The sequence below is a fragment of the Gouania willdenowi genome, chromosome 16 (assembly GCF_900634775.1).
Source record: "Gouania willdenowi chromosome 16, fGouWil2.1, whole genome shotgun sequence".
In the NCBI taxonomy this organism is placed as follows: Eukaryota; Metazoa; Chordata; class Actinopteri; order Blenniiformes; family Gobiesocidae; genus Gouania; species Gouania willdenowi.
Genome location: NC_041059.1, coordinates 12,501,031 through 12,522,043, shown reverse-complemented (window position 1 = coordinate 12,522,043; position 21,013 = coordinate 12,501,031). Strand labels below are relative to the sequence as shown.

The 21,013-nt window shown below is 38.4% G+C and overlaps 1 protein-coding gene across 5 annotated transcripts in view; it reads right to left on the bottom strand.

The window, feature by feature from the left end:
- grin2db (glutamate receptor, ionotropic, N-methyl D-aspartate 2D, b) overlaps positions 1-21,013 on the bottom strand; it is a 78,783-nt gene that overhangs the window by 48,407 nt on the left and 9,363 nt on the right. For 4 of the 5 annotated variants that reach the window (XR_003675807.1, XR_003675805.1, XM_028470768.1 and 1 more), the window contains exons 2-4: positions 5,143-5,481; positions 3,992-4,198; positions 2,519-2,785 (exon numbers count right to left, since the gene is read on the bottom strand). Coding sequence is in view for 2 of the 5 variants with exons in the window: in XM_028470768.1 (XP_028326569.1) it covers positions 2,519-2,785; positions 3,992-4,198; positions 5,143-5,430 (762 nt within the window). In the remaining 3 variants the exon portion in view is untranslated. Of the gene's footprint in view, positions 1-2,518; positions 2,786-3,991; positions 4,199-5,142; positions 5,482-11,170; positions 11,177-21,013 lie in introns of those variants that run through there. The other variant, XR_003675806.1, reaches the window with a different exon arrangement.

Genomic DNA, 21,013 nt, shown 5'->3' with positions numbered 1-21,013 from the left:
CAGGCAAAGAATTGCAGGAGACGATGCGGAGATGGGGGGGTGGTGGGGGGGGGGGGAGGAATGAAATGTGGACATGTAAACACAAACATGAGTGATGTGGTTTGGAGAGGATCACAGGGGCCAAAAATGAGCATTAAGTGAGGTGGACGGGGCAGAATAAGTGAGTAATGATGGCAAACAGAGGAAATGACATAATTGGGTGAAAGTAAGAATAATATGAGTAGCAGTGAATGAAAGGAGATGTAATGGGGAATAAGAAAAACATAATTTTAAATTAATTTATGTAAATATGTGGACAGAGAATGAAAAAATGACAAACCATGTTAAAAGACAAAGAATGACGTTGTAAAAACTACATTTTAAGTGATTATCCTGACATATCTGAGGATATATAAGAAGATCTCTGCAGAAATTTATAGAAAATTATTTCTTTAAATCTTTTTGGCAGGATTTTTATTGCAATTAATTTAATAAAATTGTGAGTGGCTTTGTGAAGTGTAGAGTATTCATGAATGAAACATACAGAAACATGCAGTGAGATCTGTGGCAGGTAAGGAAGTGTGATCAAAGGTGACTATGATTGAAATGGTTAGAAAGATTTTATGAAACATGAAGGGACTTAAATATCATATTCATTTGCCTGTTTATGCATTAAACTCAAACATGAACTATTTGACTACTGGTTGTGTTCGATATCTCACATAAGAATTTTCAATACACATTGATAAGCTCCATACTTGGTTTAATTACCTCTACCAAGGAGGTAATATTTGCACCCGCATTTATTTGTTTGTTTGTTAGCAGGATTACTGGTACATCAAAAGTACTTGTACTTAAGGTATTTTGACAACACTTTATCCTAAAAGTAGATGCTACACCATTGAAGATTCCATTACATTTTGGAGGGAATCTGGATCAATAAATAGATTTTTAGACCAGTTAGAAATCCCTGTCTCTCATCATTGGTGAAATCTCGAAAATTAATATCTTGGTTCGTAATTGACCGATCTTTAGGAAACTTGACTCAGGTATGTTGAATTGATTCCTCAATTACCCCACCACTCTGGATTGCAAATTTTATCACAATTTTGTTAAAAAAAAAAAGAAATTTCTTACAAGCCTTTAAAGTGTGAATGATCATAGCACCATGATCAGGATCACTGATCCAAACCTGCCAATATCTGACAACGAGGATATTTGGCGTTAGTCCGAGGTTTGTGATTTCTGAGTGCTCTTGTTTACATTTATTTAAACATAAACCCCAGGGAGATTTTATTTATTTTTTATTTTTTTTATTTTATTTTTTTATTGCAATAAAAATAAATTGATTTATTTTATTGCTTAATTGTGACCATCACCAGCCCTCCCTAAGGAAGGGTAAGAAATATTTTATTATAGGGAGGATATAAAAAGGGAGAGCAGTGTTACACCTAAGTGGAGGGAGAGGGAGGGGAAAGGGAGCAGGGAGGAGAGAGTCATGGTAGGAAATAGAAAGGGTGGGGAAGAATAGATTGTTTTACAGTGAGGGTGAGATGTGAAGTTGTAGAATATATTGTGCTTATTATGTTGTGTAATCAAGCCAGTATGGTGACAAGTGTGAAGCTTAGCAATAATGGTGGTGGCTGTGGACAGGGGGAATGAGTGAGTGGTAGTACCTAAAGCAGGTATTTGGGATAAACGTGTCTAAAGTTAAGCCCAGTATGAGTTTTATCCCACATCCCAAGGCGTGCCAGTGCATCGTATACCAGTATATGTGCCAAAAACCGTTACCACAAACCCAGGAACTGCCCCGGGCCCAGGGAGATTTTAAATAGCGATATTTGTTTGTTTCATTTCTAAACGTTATGATGGAATTGATGATACATTTGTTTATGACTGAAAATAAGCCAACTACAGAACAGGCTTACATTATTTCACACATCCCCTCCTCTCCAGGGAGACAGAGGTGTTGACATAACAACAGCACTAATTATATAATACTACATAAAATCCACAGCTTCTCTATGACAGTGTTTATGAAATTGAAAATGTGACACACACTCAACGACAGGTGCATTTTATATGGAACCATTCAGCCAGACCAAAGCAGTTAAACAGTGAACAATAATTTAAAAAAAAGTTCTTCCCCTGAAGTATTGCGGTTTTGTTTTTGTTTTGATTAATATTTCTTCAATTGTAATGATTTTTTTTTTTTTCTTCAATTGTAATGATAACAGGGGAAGCCCTGCCTCTGTCCTTTGAACGCACACCAATACACATGCAATTCAAGCAGCAATGCAGCAAAAGCAGAGTCGTAGTTTGCGTTTCTTTGTGAAACTTTTGATGATAGAGAAGGGGAAGAGAGGAACAGAGGGATAGAGGAGAGAGGGGAGAGAGAGATGGAGGGGCAGAGGGAGAGATGAAGAAGGAAGGGAAAAAGCTGGGAAGCCGCCTGTAATGAAGGGGGCCCCCCAATGATAGTCGTAGCACTTCCTCCCCTTTCCTCCCTCTCTCCCCCCCTCCCTCCCCCCTGTCTCACCTGCGCCTCGTTCTCCTTCAGCATCCTGCGAGTGCGCGCTCCCCCGGGGTCGTCCGTCACGTTCAGGATCACGACGCTCTTCTTCTCCCAGCCAATGAACGAGCCGTCCGTTAATCCCTCCACCACCGACAGGAAGTCCTGGTAGCCGTGGTGCCGCGTGGACACCACGGAAAAGGATGTCCAATCATATTCCTCAAGCACCTCAAAGATGACCTCCAGCTGGAGTGCAGTGGAGGAACTGAACTGAAGAAAGATGGAACCTGATTCCTGATTCATGGAAAAAACAGTAGCAAATATGGTTAAAAGTCCTTCTTGGTAAATTTCATCATTTGTGTCTAAATTTAGGCAATGAGGAAATAACAACTGTGTTTGGTGCAAAGTCATCACTGTGGTCTACTCAATCATCATGCACCAGCATTCAGACTCCATGGGGCCTAATGATTTTATATAACAGCAACATTTGTTCAGCCACAGGGCCAAAAACAGCCTGGACGGCTGCACAAACTCTTCAATGATATTCAGAGGGGAGGTCTTTTATGGAATATGTGCCAGGAGTGGCAGGAGAGGTGGACAAGAAGAGGGTTTGTGACAAATTCATAGCTCAAGTGTAGATGACTGAAGCTGTCAATTTTAGAACAGAAACGTAGCTTTTAATGTATTACCATTAATTGTAAAGAAAAATATTGCAATTTGTGTTGGTTTTCTTTTAAATAACTCAAAAGACAATAAAGTATAGCCCAGGAGGAGTTATCTACTCATTTGGAGTGGTCTTTGGACTTAACCTAAAGCTACCTCTTTATTTCACCAACACCTCCATAAACTTTTATTCCACACAGATGTGGATTGTGTGCTGTTAATAACTTCATCTCAGCAAAATAATTGTTTTTTTTTCACATCTGATAGTAACATTTCTAAGAAATTTAAATAAAAATATTTTTCATTTATAAGCAAAATGAGTTCTTCAGCTATAACCTACACTGTAATAAAAAGCACTAATATGGTAAGATAATGAGCTCATAAACTGCTGCACAACTAGAGCTTTTCTGAAAGCACCACTTTTTAGATTGCAGATACTTTTTTTTTTGCATTTCTCTCGTCCTTATGCTGACACAGCATAGGGAGCATTACAAATGCATTGCCTATGCTTTTTTAAACAAAGTCTTGATTTCATTATAGTTAAGAATCAACTGCTGGCAGTAGTTTTATGGGAGAAAAATTTGTCTTGGCCGAGTGCTACACCTGCTCTGAAAAAACTCCAATCTTTCAAAATAGTATATACATACACCTTAGATGCTGAAAAACTGGGAATTTCTATTATCTGGGGAAATATTTTCTGATCTCATAGTTTCTACATGTAGAACAATAGACATTTTATATCCTATTGATCCTTCAGGTTTCTCTCTCCTCTCACACATAAACACACACAGGCTGTAAGCATCTCTTCTTCACTCTCCCACACCACCCTGCTCCTACCTGTGGCATTCTCCCCAGCCCCGCTCCCCCTCCTACAGCCACAATGGGCAGTCCTGTTTGTGCAGACACAAACTCCAACATGGGGGCCAGAGGACCCCAGGCCGTGCGAGGGGGCCTCTCCTCTTCATAAACCAGACCCTGCAGGGGCCGCGCCGCCAGAAGCTCACACAGCTGGGACAGCACCGTCTTTGGACTGCTGTCATTCACCTGGGACACAAAGGACAGAGGGAAGGTAGCTGAGATCAATGGGTATTGATTTGGAGGTGTAGTGTGCTGCATATGACAGACAGATATGGTAATACAGGCTACTGCAGAAAGCAAGTAATGGATTACACTCATATTATTTCTGAATCAGCAACTTTACTTGTACTTAAGTATGTTTTAAAAGAAGTAAAGTAATTCATTACATTTCTACACCCAACCGTTACTCAGTAAATTAGAATTTTTTTGTGAGTATTTCTTTATTTCCGTTTCATGGTCTCTTCACATTGAACATAATCCGTATTTTCTTAGTCGTGCCATTTCTGATCAACGTCCAGCCACTTTCTTCTGTTCAGGTTGGTGTTTCTACGTATTGTGTTGTTACCCACATGGCATATTTGAATATTTGAATTTAACTATGGAGCCTGGGAATTTTTATTTTTATTTTTGAATGAATTCATTGGTGTTATTTACTTATTTATTTTTAAATAATTGTACATTTTTACAAAAATGTTATTTTATAAAGATGATAAAATAAATAAATTAGGCTCCAGTTTCCAATTGTGCAAGATTTCGTCTTTTCCTTTTTATGTTTATACATGAGATGTTTACTGTATGCCAGGGAACCGTGGCAAGATTTATTAAAATTATTATTCAAAAAAAAAAAATATAAACATGGGGGGTGAAAGTAACAACTAACTTTTACTTTGAGTACTATTGAATTGAGAATTTTTACTTATACCTGAGCATTTTATGTATGACTTACTGTACTTGTACTTGAGTACAATTTCAATCAACTGACTTCTACTTGAGTAGGATCTACAGTATCAGTACTCTTTACACCTCTGCTGCCCAGTTATTCAGCACATACACCCTATTATGTGCTTAGCGAATATAATCAATGCATGGAAGGTTATTTTTAAGTTAAAGGAGAAGTTAGGGCTCCTAACCTGTAGCCAGATGACGTTAGCAGAGCCCCATTGGGTGACCACACTCTCCCCCAGGGAGCCATAAACTCGGCCAAAGCCAGGATAGAGCACCCTCCCTCCAGGACCCGCCACCGCTGCCTCAGCTTGTACCGTAGCACCCGCGTGGATAACAGCGATGTTGAAGTTCATCATGGCCCCTGCGTCACGCTCTCGTGGGCTTGGCCGGAGCAGGAGGTGGGGGGACGCGTCCACCAAACCTGCCCACTCTGCCAGGACCAATAGGAGAGAGAGAGTAGGTATAGCGACCATGGCAACCTGCCGAGGGGGGAGGCAGATATATATCGCACTAAGAAAGGGTGCCTAAAAGAAAAAGAGAGGGAGAGTGCAAGAAATATTAAGTGAAAAAGCTCATGCTTTTTTTTTTTTTTTAAACCTCAGTCCCGAGGACATCAAATTAAATCAGATACAATTCAAACAAGAAAGTGAGGATGCATCAACACAGACAGGAAAGAGGGATGAGGAGACAGAAAGAGTGAGAAAGAAAAGCTGAGACAGAAACTGATCAGAGATTGTATATCAGCAAGGCTGCATAAGAATTTCAGAATCCAATCACAGAGTAATAAAAGTTAGCTTTGGCTGGTGGAAATACTGGACACCAAATATAGGATGCAGAGGAGAAAACAATGAATGAGAGAAGATGAAATGAGAGTTATTTAGGCTGCAGGCTGAAATGGAACAATATGTGGAAGAAAAAAGAAAAAAAAAAGAAACTGGCTATTAGTGGAAAGGAGGGTGAGAGAGAGAGAGACAGTTAATAGCAGACAGACAAAGATGGGGGCAGAGGTGGGTATTGTGCTGTATGAATGATAACAACAATTAGGACCAGTGTAAACACACTCGCCCCTGCACAATCAAATCAGATGCATGCGAGCATCTGAATGTGTGCACACACTTTGTAGGATAGATTCACAGCCACACTGTGCCCATAAAGAGACTTAATGATAGAGAAATCTGAGGATTAATAAACACACACACACACACAGACACACACACACACACACACACACACAGAAGAAATGATAATAACTCCCTGGGATACAGGAGGGTTAATATGTGAACCGTTCTCACACATACACACACACAACACACACATGCAAATGCAGCACATCATTTTCAATTTACTTCTTGTGCCAGCTGCCCCCTCTCCTTTCTCCATTTCCCACTCACTTTACCGACACTCCCTCGTGCTCCTCTTTTCCCATTCCCCTTCTCTACACCCAATTTTCATGGCTCCAGGTACCAAACACAATTGCATTGATTAACAGGGGCCTGCTGACATAATATTCCCTCTGAAGTCTGCGTCCCAGCCCATCTATTTTTTTTTTCTCTCTCTCTCTCATGTCTTTTTGCAGCTCTCTACTCCTTTCCCACTCTGACATTACTTTCACCCTGATCAGTTTTTTATTTATTTTAAAAGAAGCAGCCGAGAAAGAGAAAAAAAAATATTTCCAGAGCTTTCATGAAAGCAAGCTGTAAATAAAAAAATAGAAAGTACTGTAAAATACAGGGCCCGTGGCTTCATATGGACAGACACACACACTAGCAGGAGAAGGAGACACAAGGATAAGGAAAGGACACTGTAAAGGGGGGAGATTGAAGGGGTATAAGATATGGCGGGAAAGCAAAAGTATTGATTGCTGAGATGTGTATACGTGTTTGGCCTAAATAAAACAGTGTCAAACCTCCCATTTTGAGTGACAGGACAATGTGTGTGTGTGTGTGTGTTTGTTAGCAGTGGCTAAAGGCAAGAGAATAAAAGAAGAGAAATGATTGGGCGAATAAGGAAGGAAGAAAGAAACAAAAATAAAGGTGAGGTAAGACAAACACATATGGACTTATTAATAGGAGAGGATCATGTAGTAATGAAGAGGAGGAGAAAATAGCACTTTTTAGTTTAGATTTCTTCACTTTTATCTTTTTTTTTTTTTTTTTAAAGGCAATAATGATTTGACAGAGAAGAATGTGGAGGACAGACAGAGAGAAAATTAGAGCGCCAGGGATGAAGCCGCAGGACAGCACTACACGATATCATTTGGTGGAGATGTAGTCTTCAGTGCAGAGCTCTGAGTCATTAGCTGTTCAGCCTGTCACTGTATTTCACTCTCATGAGGTGTTTACGTTCTGCTGCCTTTCTGCTATACAGCAACTCCTGATGGAAGTGTGTAAGATGCATTAAGCATGTTACCTAATTTTTACCTTTCCTGAAGCATACTTTGACCCTTATCAGATATTATAATGAGACCATCTAGAATAAAGTAAAGACATTACAAACAAATCTTCATCTGAATATATTCCAGTGTAAAAGTTCATTATGTGTTTAAATGTGGTGAAATATTGAAAAGTGAACCATAAATAGTGAGTAGTGAAGCATAAATAAACTGCTGTGAAATACAAATGTCATCAAACTAAATGAGATAAAATAGACCTTTATTGGTCCCACAGTTGGGAAACGTGGTTAGTGTAAATCTCTCTCCCCCTTCAGTATTTTAAAATGATCCTCTGATGTCTCCAGATTCTCATCCAGATGTGCATACAGCAAATATATTTGGTGTGACAGGACCTGCAGCCCAACGTCAGGTCTTATTTTTGATCAAGAAGAGAAAGAGAAGATGGATTTTAAGTTCAGTCGAGCAGGAATTGATGAAAAGGCAATTCTTTAACATTTTATGGTTAGATGTTAAGGTTTTACTTTGAATCTGTATATTGTGTTTTTAATTTGCAATTTGCACATTGTGTTGCCCCGTGCATGAAATGTGCTATATGAATACAGTTTGATTTAAAGTCATGCACCTTATCAATTTGAATTACTTGAAAACTTTGGATTTTGAACTTTTGAATGATTTGACTTGAATTTCCTAAAAAATATTAAAACTTTGAATTCATGATGCATGTAGTCTTGTTATCAATACACTCTCCATTTCCTTCCACCTTTGTTTTGTGCACTGTTGATCTTTTAATTTGGGAATAACAACATAATGCACATTACCTTTTGCTGATAATTATTGTGTTTGTGTTTTTAAGTAAAGGAAGTGACAGCACCAGAGACTGTAGAAAAGCCACCAGTGACTGTTGAAATTAAACTAAAAACACCTTGAGGAGTGTTTACGGAGTAGTGTGGAGCACGAATACTCTCTCGCTGACAGAAATGGCTAATCAAGGAAATGAGAGCCAGTCTGCCTCCTTTTTTTCTTCTTCAAATTGGCAGCCATACTTTACAATCAAAACACATCTCATCACATCTAAGCTTACACATTCGATTTACTCTGCATAATGTGCTCTCTGTGTTACCAGTAATTACGTATAGGAAGTGATGCTAAGTGTGTCTGCAGCTTATGCAAAATCTCTTTGACTGGTCTGTAGAATATCAAAATAGCTTTGCAGCGATGTGTGGCTGACGTCCTAACAGCTACTTTGAAGGCACATCCGTCTCCAGCAATGCTTACGACGTGCTCCTGCAGCCACTAAAAAAAGGCCAAAAACTTTGAGGATCTCTCAGCAATGAAACAATTTGATTCTTGTTGTCAAAATGATTGTAAGTGAAAACAAATTCTATTTAGAATTTAGAGCCAGCGATCACATTCTTTCTCTGTTGCATCCATGCTTAAGCTGCAGCATGTGGTGACTGTGGACGAATGAGTCCAGAAAGAGGAGGAGGGCGCTGGTTGAATGGAGAGCCAGCTGCTGGCATTTACAAGCCTCTGAGCCTCCAATAGAGGCAGCGGGCCAGACTGTGCGCTGCATCGGATCTGCTGGAGAAATGTGAATGGAAGGGAGCCTGTGGAGTCTGGGGAGTGGAGTTGCATTTGTGCACCGTTCGGTTGCTGTGTGCTGGCGACACTGAGGCTCTGCTGCTGCGTGCTGTCATGCAGAGTAATGGACCTGCTCCCTGCTGCCTATGGCACGAGCTGCAGTGAATCAGCCCAGGCAGCTTTTCCAAAGCCAACACAAAGCGTCTGACTTTCATTAAGTCTAATATGTATAAGCGTCGGATGAAACTGCAGCATTGCACTCTACACATTTAAGTTAAGAAGAAACCCTGCCCTGGAGATGAAAAAAATAAAATAAAATATCTGTTCCCCATTCGTCAGCTTGTGGAACCAAAGCGTGAGGAGGAAAACTGCTAAATGCTGCCTTTTTGGTCACAGTTGTACAATACAAGATAAGAGAGTCGTGTAATAAAGCATGTGTGTGTGTGTGTGTGTGCGTGCGTGCGTGTGTATAAAATGGCAGGGTGTGGGAGTGGAGGAATGAAGAAGAGTGCAGCTGGAGCTCAATGCTCCTCGTGTTAATTGGCCCATACTTCAATCACAGTCAGTGGAGTGTGTCCTCTCTGACGGAACAGATCCTGTCTCCTTTTCCCCCTTTTTCTCTCACTGTCTCTGTCCTGCAACACTTGTTCATCCTCTCACCCAATCTCACTAGAAACACAAATCTCGGCCCACATAGACACTGTGGTGCAGGCTATACTCTCACACCAGGTTTCTCTCAATGAGTCACTTCAATGTATGTGTGTATTTCGTTTGCTCATTCATCCTCTCATCATTCACCTTACTTTGCAATGCCACACTTTTACTAAATCTTCTCTCTTAATGTATTTCTCTTACCATTTCCCTTCCCCATTCTTTTCATCCGTGTTTTGATTTTTTGATTTGAATTTTTTTTTATTTTAGCAGTTTTCAGAAAAACAAAACAAAACAAACAACACTCAATTGTCTAATTCTTCAGACGAACGCGTGTAGGTTGAAGCAATGCTTTTACATACCGACCCAATCATAACAAAACAAGGTTCTCTGGATCAGTGGTTCTAAAACTTTTTTGGCTGAAGTACCCCCTTTCTCTTACTTTTGAATGCAAGTACAGCTTTATGTCCGACTACTACATTTTGCTCAGAATTTGGTGAAAAAACAACTATAGAGAATAATGATGGAATGAATGAGTGATAACACACTCTCGATTTATAAATAAGTGGAATGAAATGGTATTTTGTGCTTCCTGATTAAATTCCGTTTTTTTTTTTATCATTTACAGTCATCTCCCACCTGATGTGGGTGTCATTTGTGTATTTTGTTGTTGTTTGTCTGTTCTTTTTAGTAGTCAGTATATTTTTCTCTTATTTTGTGTGTTTTACGTCATTTGTATGTTTCTCTGCTATTTTTGTGTATTTTGTAGTGATCTTGTGTATTTTTTATCTCATTCCATGCGTCTCTGTTGTCATTTTGTGTGTTGCTGGTAATATTAAATATCTCCCAACATAACACACACAAACATTTTTTTTTAAAAAACATATATTACAAATAGTACAATATACACTGAAAATATATTCTGCACAAGTTGTTTATATACAGTTTATACATGCACATCAAACATATATACATACGTACACACACACATATATATATATATATACATACTCATGAATGTACATGACATGTATATAATATTATTATCATACTATTTCATATCTACAACACAAATTTCATCAATTAAATCTTCTTTGTACCGTGTACCCCTTTTGCATTTTTGTCAAATCATGTGTACCCACACTTTATATCATAAGTACCCTCTCCATAATTAATTATGCTTTTTCTTTTCTGGAACAGCTGGCTCTCCTAATCCTCTAAATGTGTTTACATCATTGGTTCCCAAATTCAAAACAATGTGTGGAATTTAATGTGGATTTTATTTGAAATGTGATCACTTCAATTGTAACTAAATACAATCTCCTTCGTAAAATGCAGCTTATTATTGTCTCCTGTTTTTAAAAGTGTGATAAAATGGCCTCTACAGCAAAAAATAATCTTGTTTCAATAAATTACAAGAAAATATAGTATTCAATTGAGCAATAACAATAATACTGAGTTAAAAAAAAAAAAAAAAAAAAAAAAACATTTCCTGATTATTTTTAAATGAATTGTTAAATCTTTCCGAGTACCCCTTGCAATGTGCTCCTGTACCCTTTGGGATACACGTACCCCTGTTTGGGAACCACTGTTTTTAACCATTATATACATATTATACATTGTTGCTCTTCTTTCTTACACTTACTAATGATATACGTCTCAAAAAGCTTTTTTGTCCTACTGTTATTTCGTTCTCTACTTCCTCTCCTCCCACCCTAACCAACTTCCTCTTTCTCATTTCTCTCTCTCTCTCTCTCTCTGTCTTCTCTCTCTTATCTTCCTTTATTTTCTCTCTTTGATCCCTGTTAAGTAAAAGAAAAAAGCCACCAGGCAGGCGGGCGCTTCTTGTCCCCGTCGAGCATAGTGTGCAGAGTGATCAGTGAGGAGTGCAGCAGCAATGCGATCAGTACTCTGGTGTAATTCTGCAGCATGGCTGTAAGCAGCGGTAGTAAAGCTTCCACTGCTGCCGACACCGATCCCAACACTGGACTTGATGGCCGTGGCTATCAAAAGCCATTCATATGACAAAACGATAGAATCATCCATCAAACCTTTGTGACTGCAGGTTCCTATAACAGCAACATGCTCAGCACAATATTTTCGAATTACACATGCCACAGGCTGATAACTAGATTAGAGCTGGTTGCCTCCGTCGTGACACAATTTATTTTATGTGAATCCGTTAAATTTAAGGGGCAAACTGCTACTGAGTACGAGAATATGAAATATGATTTACAAATTTAGGACAAAAAACACCCACACAAGGCACACACTACTTAAGCATGGCTCTAATATACAATATATCCCACAGATGGTGGAAATGAAGAGAAAATTCAAAACCACTGTTGTAACTTCATCCTTAACAATTAGTTTCTTCCAGGTTCACTCACAGGTTTTTTGGGGGTTTTTTTTCCTCTTTTTGATATTTTTGTGAGAGGACAAAATGAATCACTCCTCTTGACATACTAATTTTATATTTCATCACAGTCAAACCACATTTGTGACGATTCAATCTTCATTTCCAACGTGGTCATTCACAATGTCTCCCACCACATTCCCCTCCTTCCAATTATTATTTCATAGCTTTGGATTAACGTCTTTTGCCAAGAGACAGTGTCAATTAACTGAACTTCACTTTCATGCATTCAGAGGATAACTTGTATTAGTTGAATAAGACGACAGTTCTTGCTCGTCTTCCCCTCGGTGGATTGATGGAAATGAGATGAATCTGACGGAGTGAAGCAGCAACAATTCTCTGACCTCATTTTGTTAGCCTTAAAAATAAGATGTCAAAGCTTGACTCACTGTGGTTTGTGGCCCGTCGACCAAAAAAAGCAATCACTGTAACTGTGTTACAATTATTATAACTGAAATAGTCAAAATCATCCACTCATCTTTTAGCTCTCAACACGAAGAGCATCTCATTACCCACAGTATAGGAGAATGCATTTAATTTAGCGTCATTAAAACTCTGCAGTGCACGTGTCTAGTAATTCCAATAATCCTCAATAAATGTTCTGACAACATGTTCAGCCTGGTTTTACGTGCATGTTTTGATATGACTCATAAAGACAAAGTCATTTTTAGAAATGATATTGTGGCTGCCCTGCGTCTGAAACACAAAAACAACTCCCAGCATTGGCCATTCATTATTATTATAGTTTGTTCTGCAGAAGAAGAAAAAAAAAATAACATGACGGCGTGTCATAAAATGTGATGGGAACATTTGTCTCCGTGCGCCTATGTTATCATTCAACACCATGTTGTTTACTAAATCCTCAGGACAATCTCACATACACACACACACACACACACACACACACATGCACACACACACACACACACACACACACACACACACACACACACACAGACATGCACACACTGTCTGGGCTTTGACTTTTACGGAGTGCATAAACAATCAATTTGCACACAGAAATAATTTGGGGCTGCTTCTATATTTTCACACCTTGTAACCCAGGCTCACACACGCGCACACACTTCAATTCACAAAACATCAGCTACAAATGGTTCACAAGCCTCATGAGTGTTTGGACATCAATATCGCTAAGGTCATAAGCGGTGTCGGGAACTTGTAGCAGGAATGGATATTACACGCAACAACACAGCATTATTTTAATAATTCTAACTGGCCAATAACTTTACTCCAGAAATAGTTCAGTAAATAGGCTACACAGTGTTTTATTTCATTTGTCATGAAATTACAATATAAGAGCTTACTTTAAAGTTGGCTAAAGTTGATGGACCAGTGCAAGTGAGTTATTTTGTAATGTAAGAGTTAACACTTTTCAGGCTCTAATGAGAAATTTGATGTATAAATGTATCTGTCGATTGAAGAATTCTCACACATCATCCAGCTGTTGACCAATCCACGTCAAAGCTCTGTTTGTTACCTGTCATCTTTGTGGAGACATTGGTAAAGTTGTCTTTAATAATGACTGTTTTCATCTGTTTTATATGTATGTGCTTTCATCATGTGAATACTAATTGTGTCTTTGTATTTAAATGAACTCCTGATTCTGAAATAAAGGATGATGATGATGATGGTGATGATGAATACAAACATTTCATTCACATCATCACCTGGCATTCTATACAGGAAGAAGAGCACTGCAGTGGGCCTCCCTGACTGTCATATCAAATCATTTACTGGATGTCATATACATATTAATTGTTTTCCGTAGTTGTATTTTTTCCTTCCACATTTTCTGTCAAGATGTCCTTAAACTGCAAAGCCTGAGGGATTATGTTATATTACATTTATTTTAAAAGGAATAATTTCTCATGGCTGAAGCTTTTACAAGGAGCCAGAAACACTGGGGACTTCTTGTTTGGGAAGAAAAAGCTTTAATATCAATGTATTTATATCATCAAAGGATTCAAATAATGTATGACCAGCAGTTACATTACTGTACATTCATAAATGAAATGCTTGATTCATTTTTTATGCACGTGCACAAATTGGTAGATTGTCAGCCGATGATGAAGCAGTGGACGCAGATTCCCAGAACGATTTAGTGGAATAATGGCAACGCTTCGCTCCCCCCTTTTTTTTTAAACAGTATTATTAAATTGATTATTTTCCCATTCGAGTCAGAGCTAGCAGTCGCAGAGCCACGCTGCTTAAACCAGAGCTTCCATTAATTCTCTCATTGATTAGCCAGACACTGGGATCACCTAACCAAATCTCAATATGTCACTAATTAAAAGAGCAAGATGAAAAGGAACCAACGTTGCAGCCCTTCGAGACCTGTGGGATGAAACATGGAGTAACATCCACAAAGTAAGAACCTGCTTCACTCAATATATATATACAGCAAAAAATGTGCACTAAAATGTGCAGGTACGTCTTCACAGAAATGTTGTAACTCTTTGTTGAAGGGACCAATATTTTGTTACTGGAATATTGCACTAATAATGGTGTCACTGGTAAGAAAGACCCTATTTTTTTGTTTACAGAAAGCACTATTGGAGATACTTATTCATTTACATTGGTATGTTGACACTTATTTACAGAAATGTTGCACTAAAATAGTGTCACTGTTCATAGGACACTATTGTCTTTCAGAGATATAAAATAAAAATTGTATTTTTTTTTTCTTGTTATGTCATAGATTACCGTAGGTTGATTTCTGACCAATATATCGATAATTGCGGTATCGCCATATAATCGTTATCGTGAGCTTTGTATCGCGTATCGTATCCTGAGGTACCCACCCCTATTTGTCAGCACACAAACACATTTCCACACTCTCTTCTGTATCACTCCCACATCATTCATTTATTTTACTTGTCTCTCTTCCTCATACTGTTCACATGGGACTATATGTGTGAAAGCACCCTTAGTGTCACTGTTGTATTAGCATTTTTCAGTGATCAGTTGCTACTGTCTTGGGAGAGCAAAGGTGCACACGTAGCTGTGGGGTGGGGCAGGCGGCGGGGAGAGGGGTGCAGAGATTTTACGACAGTGACATAACCAAAGGGACCTTTAGGAGGAGCGCTAAGCACTAGTTACTTTGTTCCGCTTTAATCGTGTATTGTCACTTTAAAAAATATATTCAATGTCAACTATGATGATAACTTTTAGTCACCGAAATGAACACTGATGAAAACATAAGGGAGTGATAGAGATGCTTCCTCGTTTTACTGGACACGGTTCTTTAAATCCACACACTCTCTAACAGTATACTGTATGCTAGTGAGAGATGAATTGACAGCTCACCTGGCTCTGCCCTCTCTCATATAACCAAAGGTGTCAGCCTGTTCTATAAGCAAAGGAAGATGAGTTTGCCTTAGGAGAGAAGACGGGGGGGTGAAAGGGGAGATGAATATGTGTGTCAGAACAACGCACTCGGCAAAAATCATTTTCAAGAAAGCTTAACTAAGGAATTGTCTCAGCTTTCCATTAAAAATCATAGTGTTGCATGACCTGAGATGGGCTTTATTAAAGTATTATAAAGGCGGAAATTACAAGCAGTTAGGAAAGAAATGACTTATTGTTGAGTGAGTTCTATAACTGCAGCCAAAGTTCTTTTTGGTACCGAAACAAACAATGAATGACTGAATAACTGTCACCATTCAACAGTGACAAAAAGAGAGAAAAAGAAACACCACCGTGTTGACATTTGATTAGTTTCAAGAAAAAAAGTCATGTGCTGTTTTACATAAGAATGAACCACTAAAATACTCAACAGTGTACAATTTAGACTCATTAAAAATAATTTCCTATGGATGAACCTTCTTATTTCAATACATATTCAAACTTCCTTCACTGAGATATGAATATAAACCCCATTAGTTAGTCCATACAATGTGACTTATTACTTAAGATAGCCATCTTTGTTACTATCTTTTGAGATTAAAGAAATGTGTATGATTATTTAAATCAGTGATTTCCAACTGGAATACTCTCGTGGTCATCAGACAAGCTTATTTCAAAACAGCAGCAGTCAGAGAGTGCAAACCTCCACCAAGCGCCACATATCCTCTTTGCCAGATATTGACAGTTATCTGGATCAGTGATCCTGATTATGGTACCATGATCAATCACACTTTAAAGGACATTTCTATCCCCATTGATAATGATGCAGCAGGTAGAAATGTATGGGCACCCCCATTTTTTGAAAAATCACAATAAAATGCGTAATCTGAAACTAATCCGGATTAAACATGGTGGAGTAATTGAAGAACCAACCCGACATAATTGAGACTAATTTGGTGAAGTTTGCTGAAATTTTGTTAGTAAGGAGAGATAGGGATTTTTCGACTTTTGAACCTGAGCCAGAATTGGTATGTTGATCTGGATCCCCTCCAAAATATAATGGAATCTTACGAGGCATAAGGCGTGCCTTTGGTTAAAATGTTGTCAAAATCCGTTAAGTAATGAATCTATCATTAATCTCTCTATCCTGTTCCGATCTTCCTCCTGTTCACTAACCCCAACCAGTCGAGGCGGATGGCTGCCACCTCTGAACTGGTTCCGCTGGAGATTTCCTCCTGTTAAAAATACAAACTGTGAGAAGGCAGTTTTTTTCTTCCCACTGTCACTGATGCTCGTTCTTGTGGATTTGTTGTTTTTTTTTTTTTTTTCCTTTTTATTACAAATTTTATATTTTTGATAGCGATTTGAGGTGACTTTTGTTGTAATTAGCGCTATATAGATAAAATTTAATTTAATTTAATCAATTAAGAAATTGTGATCTAGTACAGGGGTTCTCAACTGGTCTCACCCTGGGACCCACATTTTGCCACAGTCATTAAATCGTGACCCAATTTTCTTTAGAACTCAACCAACCAAATTCAGTTTTTCAAAAAAAACTGTTGCAAACACAAATATATAATCTTTTTTTGAAACATGAATCTATATTTTTTCCTGTGCAACATGGATTTCACAGCATGCCTGTCAAAAGAAAGGTTTCTTTAAAAACAAAAGGCATATTAAGTATTTATTTATTTTTGACTAGCTGTCAGTGACCCACCCAGTAGAGGTCTGTGACCCACTTTTGGGTCCCGACCCACCAGTTGAGAATCGCTAATCTAGTACATTTGGGCCCAACTTAGAGCTACTACGTGATTAAATTACAGTGAACTCGAGAAAAATGAAGTCAAGTGGCTCAATTCTTTATCAACTGCAGACACAGGAAAAGCTACAGGTGCTAACTGGAACCATAAAGCAAGGTGCACACAAAGCGGATTCTGTCGGACCGGCAATATGTTACAGACCAAGTAGTGTCCAAATAAGCTGGTGACTGACCATCGACTGTGCTGCTGGTGCGAGGCACTATGCTCTACTGCACTATTTTCCTTTTATTATTATCTTTCTTTTCTATTATTTTTTTCCTTCTTTTTATCTTATTTTTTTTTTATTTTTATTTTGTATTTGTTTATTTTTTTTATACTATTAATATTATTATTATTATTATTATTATTATTATTATTATTATTATTATTATCATCTTGTTATTTGCACATTCTAGTCTAACTACTGTTTATATTTATACTTATGTTTATACTTATTATCATCTCTTCTAGTTGATTGTTTATTATTGAATGTTTCACTATTGGAGAGAGCACAGTTGACCGAGTCAAATTCCTCGTGTGTACAACATACACTTGGCCAATAAAGATGATTCTGATTCTGATTCTGATTCTGATCAACATGCATTTACGATTAGAGACTTTTACAAAAATAGTTACACAGCTTTTGTGAGGACAGTGAAAATACATTTTCCATGTATTAATAACTAGCGCTAACAATGGCAACACACACGGATGTTGATCAAAAGAAATGGGGACCACCAGTACATACATAACACCAACTCTAGTTCTTTTAATCAGATATGTTCAAATGTTAGTGGTAATCTCCAAATTTTATTTGGATTTCTTCATAAATTCATAATGTTTCAATTCACCAGTACATCAGTCATGTGACATTATGTGTTGCTCCCATCGGCCAGCGAGCTTTTCTACAGCATGAATCTGTCCAGAGTGGTCCTACACCACTGCAAACAGGCAGAATCAGTTCGGGACCAGACTTTATCCTGGAGCAATAAATTCTATCCGCTGAAGTCACACACAGAGCGTTCCACTCTCAGTACAAACAAAGAATTTATGTTATAACAAAAAGGTACAGAGGGTATACAAGATGAAATTTTGGGCAAATACTGATGGGCTGAGCTTGTCAGTTTTGTTATGTGACCATAAGAATGTCCCTAGAGTAACACTACTTGGGTGGCTTGATATTTGGTTATTGTTAATAGAATGTGTGGGTGAGTAGGACTGTATCCAGGTCCTGTCAGGTCACCACTGAGCCAGTCACATAACAAGCAGCATGTTGAAACCAATTAGCATCTGCTTACAGTCATTAGTTGGATCATTGTAAATGTTGTTCTGATTGCAGCATTTTGAGTCAAAATTGGGGTTTTATTGTTAATTGCCAACAGTGGCGAGACAACCCAAATAATAGCTTGTTTGAAAAAAAAAAATCTAATGTGACTAATGAGAACTCACAAACAAAATAATTGCAGACAACCAGCATCCCAGCACAATGTTTGTATCTTCCTCGACAGCCCGAGTAGAAAAGCAGTAGAGAATCTGCTGTTTAAAATCATAGTGTCACTTAGAAGCTGAAGCTGTGTACACAAAAAGATAAGGCAAATTACACATTAACACACAAACATCAAGCTGTCTTTATCATAGATTTTCTACCATCTCGGTGCTGTCATTCCATCCCCTTCATCTGTTGTTGAATTTTCAACAGCTGCACAGCCAGCAAAAAAAAAAAAAAAATGGACCAAAGCTATTTTTATGTGAAGGGATCCGGCAATAAACTAAGTACCAGGGACCTGCACAGGCTGAGTCCACCTCAGTGGCTTTGGTACAAAGCGTGCTCTAAAAGGTAGCTCCAAGGCTCCTCGAGAGAAAAAATGACAGTACTTTAAACGAGACGCCGCAGAGAAGCATCACAGATCAGAGGCCATGACACCGCAGCCCGGACTGACATGCAGCATGCTCTGCAGACACGGGCTAAAGTAGTTTTTATGAATGCCCTCCATTTCCGCTTTTTAATAACCACTTATGCTGTCATTTCCTGCTCCATCCATCATTGTGATGAAACATACCACACTGCAGAAAATCGCTGCGCTGCACAAAAAAATCCTGCACATCTAAACCATCCTTTCATTACCATTTCTTATCCTCCATTTCTGTATTCAAAAGGAAGTGTGGTATTCACACAAATATAATGTAAATGAATAGTGCGGACTCCTCAATGCAAAACATTTCCATGTGTGTGCGCACCAAACTGCATGCATATAGGTTCCCAAATGCACTTTTCAGGGTTTGTGTGAGTGTGTGCAATGCATGCATTCTGGTGGAACTGTATGCCTGTAGTGCAACCTTCAGACTTCAATTCCCTAAACTGGCCACAAAGCTTTCGTTCAGTTTTGTGGGAAATTCACTTGCACACGCCAGCTTTAAACAGCACTGCACATGGAGCGGGCGCTAAATTGTCCTTGTGTGTTTTGTGAGTTGGCTCATGTCTGTGTCATCCTGTTCTTCCCAGTGTCTGTTGGTCTGCCAGTCAGTCCATCTGTCTGGTTTGATCTCCACCTGTTTGTTAAGTGACTCTCTGTCATATTGTGTGCTTTGTGTTTTTAATTGTCTTTGATCAGCCTGGTCTAGAGGTGGCTTGGGCTTGGCACAGCCAGTTATTCAAAAGACAGTGGGTCCTGTTTATGACAGCGCTACATGCCTGACACAGATGTCATTTTGTATTGTGCCATCTTTGCACATACGTACTAAAGGCACCCAGTGTCAGTGTGAGTGCTGAAGTGCATTTCCCCACAAAGTGTTGGATTTAGTGCCATAAATGAGGTTGTGCCCTAAAGCTGTGAATGAAAGAGCAGGATGCAAAATCTATACACAAAGCCATACTTATCACGGACAATGAAGCATGCATCTGGTTTCCAGCCTGGATTGTAAAAAGTAAGCTCGTGTCTCACAGGCCAAGGTACATGAATAAAAAAAAGGAAACTAGAATATAAATAAACCAGTAGTCAGGAGCCTTCATGCATTGCCACAAATTACACAATTACTTGTGGTGACAGAAAAACTCTCTCATCAATAACAAAAAAAAAGCGCAAATATGACGAGAGCCAATTGCTTTACCAATTTACATTTGTTACAGATTATTATTATTTTTTATTAAACATTATTTCTCAACAGGATTATTAACATTTTTAGAGACAAATTTTACTGTACCGCTACATTGTATATGACATTTTATCAGTTGTTCCACCCTTTTTTGGGTTGTGACCCCATTTTAATATCACAAAGTTTTGGCAGACTTTTTTTTTTTCTTTCTAGAATAAGCTTTTGATAACATTTGTTGTTTCCAGGATTAGTGCAAAAATTTTAACTAGATTTATAATTAAGAAAGTGAAAGCATAGAATACAGTTATTTAAGATTGTTTTGTGTGTGGTGTTATAATTTGAACAGTATTTTTTATTATCATTCTAAAATTACTAGACATTTCAGGGGACCTCATTTGAATTCCAAACTGTACATTATTATGTTTTTAAGTGTGCAGCAGTAGGGGTACATGGCTTCAGGTTAAATGTCTGAAGGGGTACGAGACTGTGAAACGTTTGGGAACCACTGCTCTTGGTTACATTAGATTCCTCTTTTAAACTGTCCACCCACTGTACTTACAGTATAACTTTGGGGTCAGGTGTGGTGAGGAGAGGTGCGATGAGGCTGTTAAAAGGTATGTTGGGATATACATGTCTGTATGTTGAGGAGGCGCATAGTAAACAAGAGCACTCAAAGAGCACAAACCTTCTTCAAGCACCAGATATTGGCTTTTCTAGTTACCTGGATCAGTGATCCTGATCATTGCACCATGATCTTT